General features: G+C 42.9%; 1 protein-coding gene across 1 annotated transcript in view; it reads right to left on the bottom strand.

Moving 5' to 3' along the window:
- ARHGAP39 (Rho GTPase activating protein 39) overlaps positions 1-16,826 on the bottom strand; it is a 360,039-nt gene that overhangs the window by 17,517 nt on the left and 325,696 nt on the right. The window contains 2 exon segments of the mRNA XM_020995146.2: positions 4,488-4,561; positions 10,565-10,657. Of these exon segments, the coding sequence (XP_020850805.1) occupies positions 4,488-4,561; positions 10,565-10,657 (167 nt within the window).

Below are 16,826 nucleotides of genomic sequence, written 5' to 3'. Positions count from 1 at the left end.
TAAGGAAGCCAGTGTCACTGGATTACAGAGTATGTCAGGGAGACAAAGCCAGAAAGGTAAGAGGAAGTCAAGCTGTAAAGGGCTCTGAATGCTAAACAGGATTTTACATTTGATCCTGGAGGTGACAGGGTCCCACTGCAATGTACAGAATGGAGTTTAGGGGTTTGACTTGGTCATGCCTTGGTCATTTGATAGCCGTGTGGACCGTAATGAGGAGAGGCTTGTGGCCAGGAGACTAACCATCAAGCTATTTTAACAGTCTAGGAGAGAAATAATCCTGTGCCAGAGCGGCGGCACTGTCAGAGGCGAGAAATGGGCGTAGACAAGAGAGGTTATGAAGGTAAAACTGACAGGACTCGGTGACAGACTGGATGTAGGGTGAGAGAGGATAAGGAGTTGAGGATAACACCTAGGTTGTGAACCTGGGTGACTGGGAGGATAATGGTACTCTCAACAATAACAAGGAAGTTTGAAAGGGGACAGGAAAAGCTAATGAGTTCAGTTTTGGACGTGCTGAATTTAAGATGTTTATGGAACATCCAGTTTCAGATGTCTAACAGGCAGCTGGAAGTGTGAATCTGGATATTAGGGGAGAGGTTAGCAGATCTGACAATCATCAGCATAGATATGGTAACTGAAATCATGGGAGCTGATGAGATCAACAAGTGAAATAGCACTGAAAGAGAAGCGGGTCCGGGACAACTCCTTGAGGCTGAAGATTCAGCAAAGGAAGCACAAGAAAGAGTAGTCACACAGGTAGGAGGTGAAAGAGAACAGCCTCGTGTCACAGAAACCTAGAGAGAAGCGAAGAGGGTGATCAACAGTGTCAAAGGCTGCAGAGACATCAAGAAGGATGAGGATTGGAAAAAAGGTTATTACATCGGTCACTTTGGAGATAGCAGTTTTAGTGGGGTGATGAGGTCAGAAGTCAGGCTGTAAAGAGTTAAAAAGAGAGTGAGGGGAGAGGAAGTTGAAGCATTAATTACAGAAGGCTTTCTCAAGGAGTTCAGCTTCACTAGGCGGGAGAGACATAGGACAACAGCCAGTGGGGAGGGTTTTTGGGAATGGAGGAGCAAGCAAAAACTTCCCAACAATTCTGGCTGTGCAAAAATGGAATGGGCTGCCTCACGATGTGCTGAGTTTGTCATCATTTGGAGGTCTTCAAGCAGAAGCTCAGTGACTTATCAGAGAAGTCTAGAGAGGGTTCCTGTTCGGGGAGATGTGACCTCTGGAATCTCTTTCAAAGCTGAATTCTAACTATTTGGGAAAGGGTTACCCTGTAGAGCTCTCCCTACTCCAGGCCCAGAAGATCCAGGTAGACTTTGAGGCCCTTCAGCTTCCTGGCCACCAAAGCAGTACTCTAACTGAAGAAAGGGAGCCTGGCATTCAACAACACGGTAGCTTTAATGGGACATGTGGCCTGCTGGGCTTCCTGAATGAATAGGCTGGTGCTACCACAGTCCCAGGGTTGCCCTGAATGAAAGCACTAAACAGAGATCTGCTACAGGAACTTTAGTCACATACTACTGCTGAGCATGGGAAGGGCCCTGGGAATTATCAGGAGAGGTTTATTTTACAGGTAAGAGGCAGTGTGATAAAACTAGACAAAAGGTCAGATTTAGGAGAATTTGAATCCTGCCTCTGACAGTAATCCAGTTTAAAATCAGATGATAATAGATTTAGAGCTTGAAGGGATCATAAAAATTACCTAATGCAACTCTACCATTTTACAGACAAGGAAATTGAGGCCCAAAGAGGTTAAGTGATTTGCCTAAAGTTGTTTGCCTAAGGCAATTTATTAATTCCCCAGGCAATCAAGAAATCAATCAACCAGCATTTATTAAATGCTGAATCTGGAGTCTTAGGATCATAGTTTTGGAACTGAAAGGTACTTCAGAGACCACTGAGGGGCTTACTACAGTTCCAGGCATTGGAAAAAGTAAGTCAAAACATGAAAGCAGTTCCTACACTCAAGGAGTTTACATACAAGCTAATGGGAGGTTACAACACAGAAATAAATGGGTACATCCATGCTAGGCACTGAGTATAGGGAAGGTAACATTGGAGAGGAAAGCTCTAGTGACTTCGGGCCCCAGCTTCTCGTAGAAGGTGCACATCTTTTCTCTGGAGCTTGTTTTTTTATCTGTAGAATGTGGATAATGATATAGTACTTTTGTGAAGAAAGCACTTGTAAAATGCTACAAAATTGCAAGCTATTAGTGTTAACTATGATGAAACTCAGTCCCAAAGAGAAATGGACTTTTATAAGGTCACACAATTAGTTAGCCTCCTGACTAAAAAAAGCACCAGTTTTGAACTAGAAGGATAGGTATAAAATAGTATGTCCTCAGGGAAAGAGGTGGAGTCTGAGTCATTTCTAGGCCACCTTCGAGACCATCTCAGGCCACAGTGGTTGTGCTTTCCCCATTCTGCTACTGTCTGTCCAGCTGGAGGCCTCTCTTAAGGTAAGGACGTAAAAGGGACCTCAGGAGGCAGAAGTAGGCAACATGACTCCGCTGCCCCCTGGATAGGGCTATGTACAAACAAGCTACATACAGGATAAACAGGACATAATCAACAGAGAGAAGACATTAGAGCTAAGAGGTTTAGAGAAAACCTTCCTGTAGAAGGTAGGATTTTAGCTGGGACTTGAAGGAAGCCAAGGAAGCCTGGAGACAGATGTAAATATATTTCACAACCGACGAAAATGCCAAGAACCAAGAGATGGAATGTCTTGTTCAACAGACAGGAGGCCAGTATAACTGGATCAAAAAGTACCTGGAGGGTAAGGGTGAGGATGAGAGGATGTGTGTGTGTGTGTGTGTGTGTGTGTGTGTGTGTGTGTGTGTGTGTGTGTGTGTGTGTGTGTGTGAGAGAGAGAGAGAGAGAGAGAGAGAGAGAGAGAGAGAGAGAGAGAGAGAGTAACCAAACAGCAGATTTTATATTTATTCATGGTGGTGACGGGCAGTTTCTGCTACAGATGGAGGGTAGGGGACATAGGAGATTCCAGATACAGAGGTGTGCTACTTCTGAGCTGACTATTAAATTTTTCATGTGAGCATTTACACTTTGAAAATGGGCAAACTATAAATCAGGGTTCGTTATTGTTTTGTTAACTGAGAAAATTAAGAATGCATTAATAATGCAGATTGTATGTTGTATACACCCTTCCACCTGTGGAGAGTTGGCTTTTAAACAGTTATCAGCACACTGTGTAAATCTCCTCTAATTCTAAATCCTTTCTGGAGACCCTGCTGGGGAACACGGCTGCCACCATGTGGTCAAAGTGGACAGTGCTGTTATTCACTAAAAACCAGATCCCGGAATCCTTCCCTCAGAGGCTGAAAGGGGTGGGGTGGGGGAGTGGGGAGGTGCAACGGTATCTCTGAAGGAGTCCAGTAGCAGAGGTGTTCATAGGGCTTCTGCATCTGCCCTTGTGCCCAGGGATCCTCTTTAAAAGCCCGTTTCTGGGTAGGTCTCTGGGTACGGTCTTATCTCTTTTAGCCTCTCAGGTCTCTTGGCCTAGCAGTGGAAAGAGCTCTTTGTAGAATGCTTAGAGTCTATGTGAAGGTAACAGCTCTTACCCTGCCCTGACTGCTTCAGTGAGCACTCTGTCAGGCTCCAAATCCCTTAAGCATAATTATTATCAATGTTATCTGGGAAGGAGGTATGCGGAAGGCTAGAGCCAGGGTCACTGTGACTTGAGGCCGGGGTACTAGGTGCCTGCCATTCTTTTGCTTGAACCACTTCAGAACACCCTGTAGCTTATAGGACAAAATTCGCATTACTTAGCTTAGTATCCCAGGCTGTCCTAATTTGATACCAGGTTCTCTCCAGGAACCCTCTGATCCAACCAGGCCAGCTCCTTATGGTATCCCGAACGTGCTTCACACTCATCCCCCTGCCTTTGGATGCAGCAGGCTCTTGTCTAAAATGCCCTCCCTTCTTCTCTCTACCTAGCAGAATTCTCCTTGTTCTTTAAGGCTTAACTCAAATAATATCTCATCTATGAAAACTGTCCTGACCACCCCAAGCTCACAAGAATCCCTCTTTGCCTTGCTCTGGCCTTAGCCTGTCTTGTCTGTGCTACTCATAAAGCTTAGTTTTTCACGTCTAGAGCCTGTCTTTCCAAAATGGTTATAGAGTTGGACCTTTCACAAGACTGTCTTGGAAGGCACTAGGATGGTTATCTGTTAGAGTCAAGAGGAGAGGCTGGGTGGTCATCTGAAGGAAGATGAAACACACACATACATATATATGAACACTCATCAGGGCCTCAGGGCTGTCCAAGTACGCTCACACTGATGAGGCTATGTGCTACCATGTACAATTTCTGTCACTCTCCTTCCCCGTGAAATTAAGAAGAGTGAAGAAGGCTTCTTGGAGAGGTTTTTCCTGGGGTATCCTTTTCCAAGCCAGGTGGCCCAGGCCCATTCTACCAGCCCCGGGAGAGGAGCCAGAGTAAAATGAAGGAAAGAGACCAATACCTTTTTGGCTCCTGTCAAGGCAGCCTTCTGGAGCTTGTTGTAACAATACTTGGCATATGTGCTTATCGCCACCCCTGAAAAGAAAAAAAAACACAGTTAAGCCTCTATGCCTCACGAAGCTGGAGCCTAGTTCAACCTAGCTCCAGTAGGCAGAAGGAAGAATAAAGGAAAGGAAGAGTAAAACCACCCCAAACCCCAGCCCATGATTTTGAGCCCCAAGGCAGAGTTTCTGTAGTTCTGAAGGTAGTACCCTTCAGGAAATAGAACTGGGTCCTCCAGCCATTGGAGGAGGTAGGTGGGAAATGGGTGACAGTATTGCTGTGTCACTGTGATGTGGTTGTCAGTGTAAAGGCGGGAAGCGTTGGTGTCTGTGTTTGAGAGTTAGTTCCTGTATATGTGGGTATAAGAACACGGCTATGTTAGTTTGTAGGTGTGTCTACATGGTTTGGAGTCTATGAATATTAGAATATGAGTATACTGGTGTCAGTCCCTGGGCGGTGTGGGTGTATGTACATGGATATGTCTCACTGACACTGTGAATGTGGCTTTCAGAGAAAGAGCCACAGACACACCGATAACTCCCAATCACTTTTTTGCAGGGGAGGGAGGATGTCTTCTCATAGAGGACCAGGTGAAGGCCAGGTACCACTTCTGTCTGCTGGCAAGACTAAAGATTCAGTGGGGTGCAATGGAAAGAATGCTGGATTGGGAGGCAGAAGCCCAGGGTTTGAGGCTACTTCCAGTGTTACCAATTGTATGACCCTAGTCAAGTCATTTCACTTGCCTGAGCCTTAGTTTCCTCATCTACAGAAAAGAGATAATACTGCTAGGATGACCTACCCTGGAGAGATGTTGTAAGGAAAATGCTTGGTAAATCTTAGAGACACAAGATTTGTGGTTATTATTTTTGTTTGTTTGGTATTTTTTGCGAGGCAATTGGGGTTAAACAACCTGCCCAGAGCCACATAGCTAGTAAGTGGTTATTACTTTTGGTTCTGTTTTTCTTCCCCCTGGGTCTGCCAGGACATCTTGTTGCCTTTAGTAAGATTATCTCTCTGATGCTGCCGGTCTAAAGGCTGGAAACTGCCCTAATTATTGGCCAGGCCCTTAGTGGGTTATGTCTAGACATCTCTGGGATCAGTCATACTAAGGCAGCTGGTAGCCCAGTGGATAGAAACCTGGGTTTGCAGTCAGGAAAACTCAAGTTCAAATCCAGCCCCAGGTACTTCCTAACTGTGTGACTGTGGGCAAGTCACTTCACCTGTGTGTCTAAGTTTCCTCAACTGCAAAATGGGGATAGCAACAACACTTACCTCATAGGGCTGTTGGGAGGAACAAGTGAAATAATGTTCGTAAAGCTCTTTGCAAACCTTAAAGTGCCATATAAATGCTGTCACTGTTCTCATCCTTGGCCCGGCCCAACTGCCAACAGAAGCTTGGTTCTGACAGCATCATCTGATTTTGCTAACCTGATTCTAGTCTTGAAAGTAAAATGGATCAGTTCAGGAGACAGTGGGATCCCTATAACTAGAGGTCTTCAAGCATTGGTTGGATGGCCACTTACTGCGGATGTGGTTAGAGGGAATTTCTGCTTAGGTAATGTCGGACTAGAATGTCGCTGAGTTATCTTCAACTTTTTCCCTCTCCATCAATAGCCCTTTCTTACAAATGATGCGTTTGCATCATGCCATGGCTATGGCAGCCAGTAGTTGTAAATTGATTAACTTACGGGACTGAATTAAAATGAATGCTCTGTAGCAATCTTAAGCCTATTACTTGAGCAGACATGTCAAGCAAGGGGATTTTCAGTGAAGCATAATTTCACCAATTTCAAGGAGTCAGAGGTCCCCCTAGGGAGGGGATACATGGGGAAAGTAGGAGGTAGGATTAGGGATGTCTTTAGACCCGATCTCTGCCATTTAAATAATTCACTGAGGCAGCTGCTTTGATTCTGAAACCAGTTTTCTTTTTCCAAACAGAGGAAAGTATGAAAAATAACAAGTGCTACAGTGAAAGGCCATGCTGGGGATTTGGACCTGGGCAGAGACCTCGCAAGAAGAGAGGAAGCTGAGAGAGACATCTTTAGAGGTCGTATTCAACATGGGCTTGGAGAAAGAGCAGAAGGCTAGAATGCTATGGAGGTGATAATCCTGCTATATTCTGCCTTAGTCTGGCCACACCTAGAATATTTTGTTTGGTTCTGGACACCACATTTTAGGAAGTTTATTGAAAAGCTGGAAAGAATCCAGAGGAAGGGAACCCGGATGAGGAGAGGGCAGGAAACCATCCCACATGAGAAGGAACTGGGGATGTTTATCCTGGAAAACAGAAGGGACATGATAGCTATTTTCAAGTATTTGAAGGACTGTCATGTGAAAGAGGAATTAGAGAGTTACTGTTTGGCTCCAGAGGGACAGAAACAATGGGTGGAAGTGACAAAGAGACATACTGATTTGACATGAGGAAAATCTAATAGTCTAAGCCACTCTGCCAGGTAGTGAAGACCTTTGAAGGTCTCCAAGTTGTGGCTCATCGAGCACCTGTCAGTTTTTAAATCTGTTCAAATAAGGGTCGGATTAGATTTCCTCCAAGCTCCCTTCCAATTCTGAGGTCCTGGATCCCATGACGAGGGGGTGTCCTTAAGGGCCTGAGTAGAGAGAAGGGAGAGGGAGGTTTCAAGGCCATTTCAGGGTCAAGCTGCAAAGCTGCAGAGCTTACGTGTCTGCTTCTCCCTTACTTTCCTTTTTCCAGAAGGCAAAGTGAATCAGAGGATCTTAGGGTCAAGAAGAGAGCATCATATTCTCTAGGTCCTGTGTTTCACAGAGAAGGAAATGGAGGCCCGAAGAGGGAAAATACCTTGTCCAAGGTCTCTTAGGCACTATGTAGTGGAGCCAAGATTCAAACCCAGGTCTTCTGATCCTAAACCTAAGACTCTTTCCACTATGTTGGTACTTACTAACATATAATGTTAGCTGCTATTATTTTTTATGACTTCCTCGATGACCTCTTCACAGGAGGGTTGAAACAGTTTACAAAGATTCTTAGTGAGACTTACTGGGGATGGTCATGGGAAGAAAGATGTCTCCCATACTTGTACTGTAGGGATACGGCTCTCAATGGCCTGAAGTCTGCTATGGGATTCCCCGAAGGACACTGAGGTCACTGCCCTAGCTGTGTGTTTGTACAACTCTGCAGGGGACATTTTCAAGGGACATTTCTCCTGGCTTTGTCAATGAGGGACAGAACCTCCACTACTACCTCAGTAGAAGTCCAACAAAACTCCTAAACTGTATAAATGCTGGAGACTTTCCAGATGCTGTAGGATTTCATAAGGGCTAATTCTCAGGATGCACCCCCCACTTCTTCCTGTTAGAGAAGCATTAATTCTTTGGAGTGCCAGACTTTTCAGCATGGCACACTAGAAAGCACTCTGTCCCAAAATGTAGTCACAGACTATCAGAGCTGAAAGGGGCATGAGAGCTTGGCTAGAATTCACAAGCTCAGCTGAAGTGCTACCTCCTACAGGACTGCCTCAGATACTAATGCCCTCCCTTAATTAATCAATCAAATAACAAGCATTTATGAGGTGCCTATGTGCCAGACACTGTTAGGCACAGAGGATGTCAAGACAAAAATGAAACAGTTCTTCCATTCTTCTGTGCGAGATGTGTGTGCATCTAGGTATATAAAAACACATACAAAGTAAAGACAAAGTAATTTCAGGGGAGGGAGGGTACTAGCAGCTGGGGGGATCAGGAAAGGCCACATATGAAGTGAGCTTTGGAAGAAAGTCAGAGTTCCACAAGTGCAAACAGGAAGGGAGGGCATTGCAAGCATGAGGAAGCCTGAGCAAAAGCAAAGGAGAAGGGAAACAAGAGGTTGTACATGAAAAACAGCAAGGCCAGTGAGGGTGGAATGCAGAATATGTGAAGGGAAGAAATGAAAGATAAGTCTGGAAAGGTATACTTTGTACGTATTTTTATTTATCTATCTGGGCATATCATGTTCCCTCCCACAAACTGTGAGATCCTTGAGGGCAGGAATCATTTAGTGTTCTTCTCTGAATTCTTTGCACCTAGCACAGTGAGGGGCACATAAGAGGGGCACTAATAAATGCTTGTTAAATAAACAATTCCAACCATACCTGAACAGGTACAGCTGTTACAATAATCCTGGACAAGTGGTCACTTAGTTTTTCCTTAAAGACTTTCAGTGATAGGAAACTGATTACCACCCAAAGAAGCCCACTGCCCTTTTAGATCGCTCTTAATTGTTAGGAAGTTTTTCTTTATAGAGAGCTAAAATCTGCTGTTCTACAATCTATTCACTCCCTTAGCTCTGCCTCTGTGGCCAAGGATACCAAATCTAATGCCTCTTCTACATGCTGGCCCTTTCAATACTTGAAGGCAGCTATCCTGACCCCCTAACTCTTCTCTTCTACTAAAATATCTCCAGTTCCCTCAAGTGACCCTTATACAAGTTGGTGTCCAGTCCTCTTACTATTCTGGTGCCCCTGTTGGCACATAACACCAGTTTGTTAATGCCCTTGGTAATATGTGGTGTTCAGAACTATATACAGAAATCCAGATGCAGTCTGACCAAGGGAGAGAATAGTGGAGTAACTGATACCTTTTCTGGACACCATGTTTCGATGAATGCAGTCCAAGATTTTGGCTGCCATGTCATAATGCTAATTCATATTGAACTTTCTGGATCTTAATTCATAGGCATTGCTACCCCTCCCCTATCTTGTGAACTGTGAACTTTATATTATCCTTACTAAGTTTCAGTCCACCACTCCGGACTGCTGGGATCTTTGGAGACCCTCCTGATTCTGTCACCCAATGTTTTAGCTCTCTCTGTCCCAATTTTCTGCATCTTCTTGGTGACTAGCATTTTTCCCATATACTTTACTGATTCAAGTATGGCTTATGTGGGCTCACTGAGCCTGTAAGGAGTGGGGTCACATCCTCCAATTTTTCCATTGCCCTGAACCTCACAACAGAGTATATACAGTAAAGCATTATACCCTGTAAATTTTTACTGACTGAATGACAGAAAGTAGGAAGACAATCTATGGGGAAATCCTCTCTGCAGAGACTGGCCAAAGAACCTGGGAAGAAAGTCAGGGACTCTGGTACATTTGCCTCAGAAAGACCAAGTCTGAGCTGTAGTAAAAGGGGCAGTGTGTTTTGAGAAGGTACTCCCCTGCAAACGGGAGCTTAGGAGAACAGGGAAACTCTGGGGGCTTCCTAGCCCAGTCATTCCCCAGCAGCCAAGGCTGTGGAACAGGAGCTCATTACTGGCCTCCAGTCAGGAAAAACTGAGTCTACATCACCTAAAGAGAAGACCTGCTCAAGACAATTCACAGTGGCTGGCCCTGGGCATCCTTGAGGAGGTACCCAGTGATACATACTTACCTGTCTGGACTGACATTTTGGAATGAAACACACAGTGCCCCCTGCTCCCATTCCCACCCACATATCCTCATTCAGAAAGCAGAGATTTTAGTGATGAAAATGCCCTCAAGCAACAAGATGTAAGAAGCCATCAGAGGCACAGTTAGCCAGGCAGGGCTGGGCCCACAGCCTCCAGACACCAAAAATGTCCCTCTCCGTGGTCAGTTCCTAATCCTACCAAATCTAAGGGAAAAAAATATGAGAGAAAAAAAGAAAATTTTAAAATGTAATCTCTGGTTCAAAAATTTTAATTTAACTAACTGGCTCTATTCTGCCAATTCATATCCTTCTCCCTCCCCCCAAAAAAAGCTTGGAAAAAAAAAGAATCCCATGGGAATAAGTGAGAGGCATGGACTCCTTTATGCTATCCCCTGAAAATGGTTTAACTAAATGATGACATTATGACCTCTCTTTCCCAGCAGGTTAGGGCTTCTTCCCTTGTGGTCCCTTCCCCTCATTCCTCTTCCCTAGCCCACTACGCAAGGAGAGGCTAGTGCCCAAGCCCAGGAGGAGCATTAAGAGAAGGAGGGCAAAACAGAGACTGGAGAAAAGCAGGTTTGCTATGGTGAAGATCTAGAGAGGAAGCTGCTAAGAGAAGAGGTGGTAGATGGCCCCTACCATCGTGCTCTTCAAAATAGGGCTTGGGTTTCTTTCTCAATTTGGATTTCTTCTTAGTGTTCCTTTCCAGCAGCTCTTTTATGTGCTGAGTCACTGGGGAGCAAACAAAACGATGAGGACAACAGAACGTGTGCATGTACATACACGCACACGTGTACATGCGCGCGCGCGCACACACACACTCATACACACACACTCTTTCTGCCATGACAAAAAAAGACACCTTGTTTTCAGAGCTAGTGAGTTAGCAGCCATATTATAAAGACACCTGTTATCTCATCTTTCCCCTCAAAAAAAAATGCAATTGGAGGAAGCAGCCTGAGCCAAGGAGGCCAATGTGCTGGGTGGCATTGCTTGCCAAGGAAGAAATCACTGCTTTGGTCATCTCATCCTACCAACAGGCTATAACATAATAGAGCTCTAAGAAGCAACTAGCTTATATAATAAAACTGCGGTCACATTTGCTATTTGGTAACCTTAAAGGCTGCCTAGGGAAGCAAGTTTTCCATTGTCTTCCAAAGGGGCTTTCTAGGTCCACTGTAGAAGGCTCCTCTGCTTAGCACTATCTAAAAGATGAAGGGATATGAATGTGGTTCACTTCAAGGGATCCTTGGTAGAAGTGGGTTTAATCTCTAGTCCTAGGAGAGGAGGACCAGGTTGCTATTGCTAGGGGAACTCATATAGGGCTGAATTTCAGGGAATGATAACACACATAAGAGTGCATGTGTGGGCATGAATGTATGTGTTGTGTGTGTGTGTGTGTGTGTGTGTGTGTGTGTGTGTGTGTGTATCTGGTCTATCATACTGTGCAGGTATGAAGCATTGGGATAGGGAAAAAAAAGGAAAGGCCATTGTAGAATTTTCTCATTGTTGGATTTCCATGATGATTTTGGATTTTTCTTGCAGGGGATGAAGGAATGACCTGTTCGTTCTCTCTCTCAAACTTCATGTAGCCATTTTTTTGATATTCCAATTCAACAAACAAACATTTCTTAAGTGTCTGTTACATACAGAGCTCTGTGTATGCTGGGTTATGTTAGTAATATAAAGCTGAAAAATGACAAATTCTTGTCCTCACGGCATTAACAATCCAAATGTGCAGACCTTCCCTTTGCATTCACCTTATTTTGCACCCTAGTTCCATATGATGCCTCCATAATCAGACCCCTGCAGGCTAGAGTTATCTTTTAGCGATTGGTTCTATTGCCAATACATATAATAGATGCTTGGCAAATACTTGCTGAATTGATTCCAATTGTGTGAGAGGATTTAGGAAGGAAGAGTTCAGTTGATAGTGAAGAGCCTGGACCTTCTCTTTGTCCCAAATGCCACCCCACCAGTGCCTCTACCAAAGGGTAGCAGGAGACAGGGAACATATTATTTCAGCCCCACTCTAGGAACAAAACAGAGTGGGTGAGTTTGGTCTGGTTCTGGACTCTGGACCTCCCACATCCTTCCAGGACAGGATGAGGGAAAATGCATAGTCCCAGGATGGCCAGTAGCTCAATTTGGCCCAAAGCTGATCACTGGGTCTGAAAACAAGGTTTCTGCAAATGGAAAACGACACTGGGGAAAAAAAAATAAGGTATAGAATAAGAGAAACCAATAAGAAAAGAGCAGGTATAAAATCAGCTTTCATTGCTGGCCTCTGAGGTAAAAGCATGGATGAAACACTGGCTTTTCATTGCTGGGCAACCTGGGGTGTCAGCCTTCCATGTGATCTTCAGGGATGCCACTTCACAGGCCTCTTGCACAAAGGCCAGAGAAGCATTTCATATGGCTAAAGAGCACTTACCTTTCAGTTCCATTTTCAGGCAAAACCAAATAATAATAATGACAAACAGCATAGGTTTATCTCTGCAGCTGTATGCAGCTAGAAGTGGTTTGGAGTAGCAGCGAGAGTCAGGATATGGGGGAAGACGGGGCACCTGGCACTTGTAAGCTGAGGGGACCTTGGGTAGTCACTTCTTTTCTCTGAACTTCAGTCCCCTCATCTGTAAAACAGGATGATGATATACTACCTGGCTTTTCTTTTTTCTTTTTTGGGGGTGGTTATGAAGAAAGTGCTTTGTAAATCTTAAAGAACTATGGAAATTACTACTGCTACATGATTTGTTTAGAAAGGTGAAGTCACTTGTTCAAGGTTACAGAGTCAGTAAATGTGAGGTCAGAGGTCTGTCAAGCTGAAGTCTAGGGCTCTTTCCATTACACTATATAACCATAAGCAAATCTTGTCAGTACCAAGTATTCTTCATGGTTGATCTAAGATTCCCACTCTTCAGGTTCAGATCTGGCTACTTCCTCTTTTACTTAGTAATTCCTCTACTCTTCAAAGTCTGCCTCCCCTTCAAGAGAAGAGTAAGACTGTTTACTGCTGAACCACCTGCTTCCTCCTAACTCTCTATGTAGCAGGAAGCAAGTAAGTGTCCAATCCAAGTGAGCCAGGGAGATTCCAACAGAGCCACAGGGTTAGAAGTTTTCTCCCCCATCTCTGGGTATCATTTATGCACAGTCCCAATGCCATTTTGCAGCCATCACTCTGCAAACAAACATTCAAAGGATTATAGGATTTTATAGCTAGAAGGGACCTTAGAGATCATCTAGTTCAACTCCATAATTTTAAAACCGAGACCCAGAGAAGTTAAATAACTGGCCAAGGTTACACAAGTGGTAAGTGGCAGAGCTAGGATGTGAACCAGGGCCTCTGATGCCAAATCCACTGCTGTTCTTTTCACTACTCCAAACTGACCATTGTTCACCTGTGTTACCTGCTCTAGTCTCTTCTGTCCATACTGTTTCTGTTAAAGACCAAGACCCATTTTCTGACTCTAGTTTCTAATTAAAATCTAAGTTACTTCCTGCTATATTCTCATTTCACAAGGTTGTTTTGGAGTAATTCTTAGCCCCCAGTGGTATTCAGACCAGCAAAACCATCATTAGATTTCATTTGCATTTATTCCTCTAGACACTAGCCAAGGAGCAAGGAGGACTCAAAGCCAGACGCAGTGAAGGAAGTCTCTAACTCCCAATGTTCCAGTAATTTCATGTCTTGGTCACAGGCCCTGTCACTAGTCATACCTCTCAAGATAAGTTCCTGGGTTCAGGTATATATAATGTCTGTCTCTATTCCTTCCAACCATACACCGATTGTGTGTACAAGTAAGCTTCCTGAGATCATGAATACCTTTCACAAAGTAGGTGCTTAATAACTATTTGTTGAAGGGTGACCATTAGCACTGATACTGAGAATGAGGTGGATAGTCGAGTGTGGATAAGGAACAACATATCAAGCTGGTTCCTTAAATCCACCTGATGTCTAAAGTGAAGTATCTTTCCACCCCAAACACAGAATCACAGAAGAGGTAGAAGGGACTTCAGAATTTATCTAGTCCAATGTGTACCTGATCAGAAATCCTCTCTGCAACATACCTGACAATATCCAGTCCTCGTCTTCAATACTTCTGAATGGAAAATAATTTTCTCCAGATGAAATCCGTTCCATTTTGGTCAGTTGTTGTGGACTTTTTTTTTTTAAGCTTTAAAGATACACTGATTTTAATACCATAATCATTTCCCAGTATATTCTTTTCTTCATTGAGTCCTCTCATAACAAAGAAAAAGTTAAGCAAAACTTAAATGATAGTGACTACTTTTGACAGGTACACAACATTTTGCTCCTGTGGCCCCTTGATATTTTTACTGAAAGTATGTTTTATCATGTGGATAGGTTAAACTGTTAAGAAGCTTTTATTTATTCCCCAATTGATAAATGGTCAAAGGATGTGAACAGGCAGTTCTCAGATGAAGAAATTAAAACCATCTATGGTCACATAAAAAATGCTTTAAATCACTATTGATTAGAGAAATGCGAATCAAAACAACTCTGAGGTACCACATCACACCTATCAGATTGGCCAACATGACAAAACAGGAAAATGATAAATGTTGGAGAAGATGTAGGAAAATTAGAACACTAATGCATTGCTGGTGGAGTTGTGAAATGATCCAACCATTTTGGAGAGCAATTTGGAACTATGTCCAAAGGGCTATCAAAATGTGCACACCCTTTGACCCAGCAATAGCACTTCTAGGGCTATATCCCCAAGAGATCATACAAATGGGAAAAGGACCCACGTGTGCAAAAATATTTATAGCAGCTCTTTCTGTGGTGGCAAAGAATTGGAAACTGAGGAGATGCCCATCAATTGAGGAATGGCTGAACAAGTTGTGGAATACTATTGTGCTATAAGAAATGATGAACAGGCAGATTTCAGAAAAACCTGGAAAGACTTGTATGGTCTGATGCTGAGTGAAGTGAGCAGAACCAGGAGAACATTGTACACAGTAACAGCCACATTGTGTGATGACTAATATTGATAGACTTAACCTTTTTCAACAACACAAGGATCTAAGACATCTCCAAAGGCCTAATGACAGAAAATGCTATCCACATCCAAAGAAAGAACTATAGAGTTTGAATGCAGATCGAAGCATGCTATTTGCTATTTTTATTCTTCTGTTGTGTTCCTCCTACTGGTTCTAATTCTTCCTTACAACATCACTAATGTGAAGATGTTTAATAGGAATGTATATGTACAGCCTTTATCAGATTGCATGCTGTCTCGGGGAGTGAGAGAAAAACTTATAACTCAAAAGCTTATGGAAGTGATTATTGATAAACCAAAATAAATTATTTTTTTAAAAAAAGTTTTTATTTACATCCAGTTGAAATCTGACTCTCCTAGTCCTATCATCTGGAGTCAATTAGAATATTAAGAACAGGGGCAGGTAATGGAAGGTAGATAAAAAAGTGTGGCATATTTTACTCCCAGTTATGTCTGGTAAGAAGAATGAGGACAGAAAGCTAGGAAGGAACCAAGGCCAATAAGGTCAGGATTACAAAAAGAGTTTTTTGTGCTCTATGCAGGAAAAGAGAAACTCAAAGAAAGAATAAGACCACTGATCACTGTGGATGGGTAGCGCAAAGTACAGGGGGAGAGAGGAGTATAATAATGTGTGACCCTGACCAGAAGAAACCAGATTAAGTTAGTTCTTCCACCTTTGGTTAGTTTTCTGTCAAATGGATGCTGGATTTGGTACCATACATGTGAGTTTCAAATTCTGTGGTTATTAAGAATGGATATCACTTCAAGGAAAATGTGTCAAAAGTGTAACTCTTAAAGAGCACACTTTAATGACTGTTACAGATATTGTAGTGGCTACTGTTGTGGGGAAGTCAAACAATTCAAAGTTCATTCAAGCCCATAATGAAATAACACCAGTAGCATCAAACCACAAAGGAATGTGAGGCTGAAAATGAAACACAATGCCAAGACAAAATAGTGTTGTGCAACAGTTTAATTAATTCTCAGAAAACAAGCAAAGACCTGCAGAGAAGCCTAGCAGCTAGGGGAGTTACTGATTCCTCTACACTTCAGCATAGGTTTCTCGAAGTTGGAAGAACACATGCATAGAGCTAACCATTATTTTGAAGAAAAATACACATATCATGGACAAGACAGTCTTTCTTAAGGACTAAAGACTGGAGTATGTTCAGGCAGATAGGTTGGGGCCAGGTTATAAAGGGCTTTAAAAACTAAACAGAGTTTATTTTTATCCTAGAGAAAAAGGGAAATCTTAGAGTTGAATAAATAGGAGAGTGACATGGCCAGACCTACATTTAAATGAAATTACTTTGGCAGTAGTGTGTAGGATGGGCTGGTGGTGTAAAAGCTGTAAGGTTTGTTGTGTAAGTCAATAAATTATTTTTGTATTATTCAATAAATTATTTTACTTATCTGTTAATTTGAATATAAGTACAGCTAATAAGAAAGCACCTACTTTCCTTTGATGGGTTCAAGTCCAGAATAAATAAAACCTAAGGTAATGAAAGAACAAGTAGGTATAATTGCTGAACTAGTATCAGTGATGTATGAAAGATTGTAGTGAATGGAAAAGGTGTTATAGGGCTGGTAAATGCTCTCCCAATATTTTAAAAATGGGAAGAGATTAGAATTTGCAAACTTAACGTAATGTTGTAGACCTAGTTTGCTAACACATTTGACAAAGTCTCCCATGCTGTCCTTGTGGATAAGATGGTCAGAAGTGGGCTAGAGAATAGTAAACACTAAATAATAATAAAAATAGTAAAAGCTGAGAAGGAGAGCTAAGTTGTTGGATGACAGACTCAGGATCCAAAAAGATCTTGACAGGTTGGGCTATTTTAGCTGAGAATTGGGAATTTCCCAAGGGAATATCCTAG

Source organism: Phascolarctos cinereus, unplaced genomic scaffold (genome assembly GCF_003287225.1).
Source record: "Phascolarctos cinereus isolate Bilbo 61053 unplaced genomic scaffold, phaCin_HiC Scaffold_4;HRSCAF=312, whole genome shotgun sequence".
NCBI classification, from domain to species: Eukaryota; Metazoa; Chordata; class Mammalia; order Diprotodontia; family Phascolarctidae; genus Phascolarctos; species Phascolarctos cinereus.
Note: the sequence above shows the minus strand (reverse complement) of the source record. Positions and strands in the feature narration are given on the sequence as shown.